Below are 6602 nucleotides of genomic sequence, written 5' to 3'. Positions count from 1 at the left end.
CAAGCTGCCAGGGATCCATGGAGCTGTTGTTCAAAGGACAGGAAAGCATTCCCCCCCCATGATTCAGACAGAAAATGCAATATACGAAATGCATTTCTTGCCCCCAGGCCATCTCATAAGTCATTGCAGGAGTGTACGAGTTTGGAACACTATATGGCAGCAGTTTTGAAGGAATGTTATCCATTTGCAAGAACAATAGATGGCATCACTATTTCCAGCCAAGTCTGGGTATCTCTTCAACAAAGAATACCATAGGAACTAAGCAAATTTGATAATAGAAGTAAATTGAAAACTTTTTAAAAAGTGTATGCTCCTTCTGAATCACTAATGAAAATTGTGGGGTTTCATAGTCCATTCACTCTCTGAAAACCCCCAGAGATCACTTATATGTTATAAAATAAATAAACAAAGCATTTGGGGAGTTTCTGAGTACCATGCCATAGAACTATTTGCTGGCCTCAAATTCAGCTTTTTTTAGGCACAGGCCTAGTTGGCCAAAATATGATCCTGCACAAAATAGCCAACATTTTAAAGTAAGTTATTAATATATAAGTTTAAGGGACAAGTCCTTAAGAATAAATATTCTACACACTTACCTTAAAACGACTACTTATACCAGTGGCTGAAACCCTAACATACACTATTTTTACTCCACGATACTACAGTATTTTGGAAAAAAAGTAGCTGCTCACAAATTATCAATGTTCTTTGATTGCTTTCATTGTTGCGAAGCTCTGCTGAAACATTTGTTATACTAATGTAAACAACTTTGACATAGCAGTAAAAAACCTCCGCAGATTTCGGATTTTGCAAACATTGATGATAAAAGGAGCACTTTTAAAATAAATATTTTTGATATAAGATATAGCATTATAACAACATCTACCTCGCACATTGATGTAGTTAATCAGTATAAAAATCGACACTTACTAAAAATGGAATATACAGTATATAAATGCATTTATTAATAACTTACTATAACTAAAGGCTGTTAACAACACCAGAAACCGCTAGAGGCGCTCTAACTTGGCATCATGTGACTCAGCGGCCTAGTGTGTGTCACATGATTGAGTCGTGTGCCCCGCTTAGTTCCTGAGTCGTCAGACTCCGCCTCCCTCCAGTACACAGACCGGTGTTGAGTTCAAGTGACGTCACGGTTGTCATATGACCAGCGGCAACATCGGTAGTCTGCAGCCGCAGGGGTCTGGGATTCGGTGGAGACTGTACGTGTAGACACTTCTTTATTCCTTTAACCTCCCTGTTTACCCGGCGGCACCATGCTGGCCCTTATCAACAAGCTGCTCGATTGGTTTAAGTCTCTGTTTTGGAAAGAGGAAATGGAGCTTACGCTTGTCGGGTTGCAGTACTCTGGGAAGACAACTTTCGTCAACGTTATAGCGGTAAATATAAGGCTGGGAACAGGGGTGCTTATATACAGGGCCCAAACACAGTAATATAGCCACCTTATGGGGTGTCACACTCTTAGTGTGACCCTCCACATTTTTATCACAGTCCCAAAGCTTCCTTCTCATGGGTTGTCACACGCCTAGTGCTTCCTCCTTATTTACTGTCACTCTCTGCTCTCATGGACTGTCCACATGGTCTGTTACAATCACAGGGCCTTCTATGATGGGGTGTCACACTCACTTGGTTTTTCTTTAAGTGGAGTCACTCTTCCATGACTTCCTACCATGGACTGTCCTGTAGCCCAACACATTATTAGTCCCCTCTCATGGTTCCCTAATGGCCCAGCACACTCTCTGCGCCCCCTCTCCTGGCCTGGCACTCTTTGCGCCCCCCTCTCCTGGCCTGGCATGCTCTTTGCGCCCCCCTCTCCTGGCCTAGCACGCTCTTTGCGCCCCCCCCCTCTCCTAGCCTGGCACGCTCTTTGCGCCCCCCCCCCTCTCCTGGCCTGGCACGCCCTTTGCGCCCCCCCCCTCTCCTGGCCTGGCACGCTCTTTGCGCCCCCCCTCTCCTGGCCTGGCACGCTCTTTGCGCCCCCCCCCCTCTCCTGGCCTGGCACGCTCTTTGCGCCCCCCCCCTCTCCTGGCCTGGCACGCTCTTTGCGCCCCCCCCCCTCTCCTGGCCTTGCACGCTCTTTGCGCCCCCCCCCTCTCCTGGCCTTGCACGCTCTTTGCGCCCCCCCCCTCTCCTGGCCTGGCACGCTCTTTGCGCCCCCCCCCCTCTCCTGGCCTGGCACGCTCTTTGCGCCCCCCCCCTCTCCTGGCCTGGCACGCTATTGCCCCCTATGTCATTCATCGCAATCTTTGGGCTTTCCATCATGTGCAATACAGAGTACTTTACTGGTATGGCAAATGTGTTGCCAAAGCAACAAAAAAGAAGTTCATGTGGTTTCCACAGTTAAAGGGACACTGAACCCAATTTTTTTATTTTATGATTCAGATAGAGCATGCAACCTTCTAATTTACTCCTATTATCAATTTTTCTTCACTTGCTATCTTTATTTGAAAAAAGATGGCATCTAAGCTTCTTTTTTGGTTCAGTACTCTGTACAGCACTTTTTTATTGGTGGATGAATTTATCCACCAATCAGCAAGAATAACCCAGGTTATTCACCAAAATTGTGCCAGCATCTAAACTTACATTTTGCATTTCAAATAAAGATACAAAGAGAATGAAGAACATTTGATAATAGGAGTAAATTAGAAAGTTGCTTAAAATTGCATGCTCTATCTGAATCACGATAGAAAAAATTTGGGTTCAGTGTCCCTTTAAGTCTCTATAGTGATACAACGCACTGTAAGATATAGTTTTGGGCTCTCATGAAGTCACTATCGTTTTGATTTTTATTTATGCTTTCTAAAAGGTGGAGCAGAGTCTGACCTCCAGTTTTGTTTTTTAAATCTGTGTGTTGTAGAAATTGTAGTAAAGTGTTTGTGTTGGACGGTTTTGTATTTAGGGAAGTGTAATAGGAACTGCCTTAGATTTAATCTCTTTGGGTTTTTGAATTGCAGGTAGGCTTTCTTACTTAGGGTTCTGCTTCAACCTGTTTACCTGTTTCAATTTGTCTGCTGGTGAGGTGCATTTCATACCACCAGGTAACATGCACATTTGATGTTTGATTTGACCCCACTGTAGTAGTCTACAGTTACAGTTCTATAGTTGTTTCCCACTGTAAGTTTTTCTCTCATTAGCTCCTGTTTTAGGTTCCTGTTAGATACTTTATTGGGTTTCTAAAGTAAGCACTCTGGCATGTTATGCTGTAATGGTGTCAAATAGAACTCCCATACATTTCTTTTTATTTACAATTCAATTCTCAGGGCTTCTCCTCATGAACAGCTATCCTTCAAGTGTACCCCCTTGTAAATCATCCACCCTTCAGACCCCTTCATGTGTTGCCAAACAGTGTCTGTGTGACTTCTTACTTTTCCAGTGCCCCCCTGCTTTGTGACTGCTCACCAGTCCTGTGAACTTCTCATTTTGGATTATCACAATCCCAGAGCTACCCCTTCTGACTCTGGTGCACAACTGAGAATATATAATATAACAGGATTTTACAAATTTTAGAAGGCAGTGAACCACAGCTCATGAAATGCTTGTTTTTAAACTTTTTTTTCATGTTTACTATGTATATACAGACATTGTCTGGCTCCTTTTTTTTTGTAGGATGGTATCTACCAAGTGTGAAACTTATTTTAGCTAACTGGTATCTTTTGACTGAGAATAACTCATTTTCTGATCCCCTCCATAAGTACAGTTCAGCCCAGAAAAACCAAACATAATGGGTTTTGCCAGAGAACTGTGGCTGCTCCTAGAGGACAGTAAACTGGACACGCCAACAAGCCAGGCTTTTAGGATTTCTCTTTTTCAGATCTGATGGGCATTGAGTGCATTGGTCAGTTTGACTAATCTCTGCTTAAAATTCTCTTGGTATCCCTTGTTAAAGAGTAATCATAGGTGAGCCCAGGATCATGCACATCTTTAGCCATCTAGAAGCAGTGTTTGCAACAATGTTTATAGCAATATACAGAACTGCCATAGAATGCTAAAGACACGTGCACACTGCTAAGTTCTTGTCAGCCTATCTAGGTTTGCTCTTTAACATAGTATACCAAGAGAACAAAGCAAATTTGATAATAGAAGTAAAGTTGTTTAACATTGCATACTATAGAAGAATCATGAATGTTGAATTTTAATTTTACTGTCCCTTTAAGGCTTGGTTGTATTTCTTTTTTGTTTTTATACTAATATAGCACCTTTTAAATTTAATTAAGGCTTAAAGGGACATTAAAGTAAAAATTAAACTTTGCAGTTTTAAACAACTTACCAAATTACTGTGATTTATTAACCATTCTTTATCCTTTTGGTATTTTTTGTTGAGTAAACCTAGATAGGCCAAAAGGAGCTTCGTAGCATGCATGTGTCTAGCAGTGTTTGCAGCAAAGTATAACATTGCTATAAACCTTGTTGTAGACACTGCTGCTAGATGGCTGAAGACACGTGCACACTCTTGAGGTCACCTAGATTTATAACAATTTTCTAGTTTACTTCCATTTATAAATATTTCTTAATTTTCTTGGTATCCTTTATTGAAGGAGTAGCAATGCACTTCTGGGAGCTAGCTTAACACATCGGTAATGACCGGAGGCACCAATCAGCAGCTAGTTAGCACTTCCTTAAAGGGACAGTCTAGGCCAAAATAAACTTTCATGATTCAGATAGAGCATGTAATTTTAAACAATTTTCCAATTTTATCACCAATTTTGCTTTGCTCTCTTGGTATTCTTAGTTGAAAGCTTAACCTAGGAGGTTCATATGCTAATTTCTTAGACTTAAAGCCCACCTCTTTCAGATTGCATTTTAACAGTTTTTCACCACTAGAGGGTGTTAGTTCACGTATTTCATATAGATAACTTCTCGTGCACGAGCACAGTGTTATCTTGGAGCAGGCACTGATTGGCTAGACTGCAAGTCTGTCAAAAGAACTGAAAAAAGGGGCAGTTTGCAGAGGCTTAGATACAAAATAATCACAGAGGTTAAAAGTATATTATTATAACTGTGTTGGTTATGCAAAACTAGGAAATGGGTAATAAAGGGATTATCTATCTTTTAAAACAATAACAATTCTGGTGTAGACTGTCCCTTTAACCTAATCATGCTTTTCAACAAGGGATACCAAGAGAACTAAGCAAATAAGATAATAGAAGTACATTTTAAAGTTGTTTACAATTGTATGCTCTATCTCAGTGTTTCTCAGCTGCGGTCCTCAAGTACCCCCAACAGGCCAGGTTTTTGTTATAGCTAAAGCAGTGCACAGGTGAGGTAACCAGCTGATCAGTAACACAATGGTTACTAACCTGCTGTGACCCATAAGATGATTATTTCACCTGTGCACTGCTTCAGCTTTAATGAAAACCTGGCCTGTTGGGGGTACTTGAAGACTGCGGTTGAGAAACAAAGTTCTATCTGAATCATGAAAGAAGAAAAAAAATGTTTCTTGTCCCTTTTTTTAAAAGGACCATTATAGTTAACACTACATGCTCTAATTTGTTAAAGGGACATTAAACATTTTTAGATTGTAATATAAAATGATAAATTGAATAAAACAAAAAAACAAACCTTTGCATTATACTTTAATTATTTATCTTGCCCCTTTTCTTGTAATTTCATCCTGACAATCATGTTTTTTTCAGTTCTTGTTAGAAATGGAAGTGCAGAACACTATTATATTCCACTCATTGGCTGCACACACTAGTGACCTATTTATAACTGTCCCTAATTGGCCACAACAAAGAGAGAAACCTAAGTTACAACATGGCAGCACCCATTGCTTTATAGACACTAAAACTTTACACTTATTTTGTCAATGTTTAGACAACTAATTTAAACTTTTAAAAAAATCCATCTACTTGTTATTCTCAGACTAATCTTTTCTTTGCTTCATTCTATCTAGTGGTTTAATTTCCCTTTTTAAAGAATGCAATGTAAGACTAGTAACCCAGCAAAGGGGTTAAACACACAGAATTACTACTCAGGAATTGCAGTGCACTGCTGGGCCACGAGCGGAAACTGACACTGGTCCAGTTAACAGCGCTAGTTACACAGCTGAGTCCGGCAAGTTTCGCTGCTGATTGGATCAGCTGCAGTTTCCGCTCGTTGCCAGCAGTGTTTTGCAGGTCCCAATCATTACCTCTACTATGTGTTTAACCCCTTTTCGGAAGTTAAAGGGACACTGAACCCAATTTTTTTCTTTTGTGATTCAGATACAGCATGCAATTTTAAGCAACTTTCTAATTTACTCATATTATCAAATTTTCTTTATTCTCTTGGTATCTTTATTTGAAATGCAAGAATGTAAGTTTAGATGCTGGCCCATTTTTGGTGAACAACCTGGGTTGTCCTTGCTGATTGGATAAATTCATCCACCAATAAAAAAGTGCTGTTCAGAGGTCTGAACCAAGAAAAAAGCTTAGATGCCTTCTTTTTCAAATAAAGATAGCAAAAGAACGAAGAAAACTTGATAATAGGAGTAAATTAGAAAGTTGCTTAAAGGGATACTGAACCCAAATTTTTTCTTTCGTGAATCAGAGCATGCGATTTTAAACAACTTTCTAATTTACTCCTATTATCAATTTATCTTT

The 6602-nt window shown here is 40.1% G+C and overlaps 1 protein-coding gene across 1 annotated transcript in view; it reads left to right on the top strand.

Annotated features, from left to right (window-relative positions):
• The first annotated feature begins 1097 nt into the window (after positions 1-1097).
• The window catches only part of LOC128662736 (ADP-ribosylation factor-like protein 8B-A), a 168914-nt gene continuing 163409 nt past the window's right edge, over positions 1098-6602 (top strand). The window contains exon 1 of the mRNA XM_053716654.1: positions 1098-1400. Within this exon, the coding sequence (XP_053572629.1) occupies positions 1278-1400 (123 nt within the window). The 5' untranslated portion in view covers positions 1098-1277. The remainder of the gene's footprint in view (positions 1401-6602) is intronic.

This window comes from Bombina bombina, chromosome 6, assembly GCF_027579735.1.
Source record: "Bombina bombina isolate aBomBom1 chromosome 6, aBomBom1.pri, whole genome shotgun sequence".
NCBI lineage: Eukaryota > Metazoa > Chordata > Amphibia > Anura > Bombinatoridae > Bombina > Bombina bombina.
The sequence above is the reverse complement of the archived record's forward strand: the minus strand, read 5'-3'. Positions and strand labels throughout refer to the sequence as shown.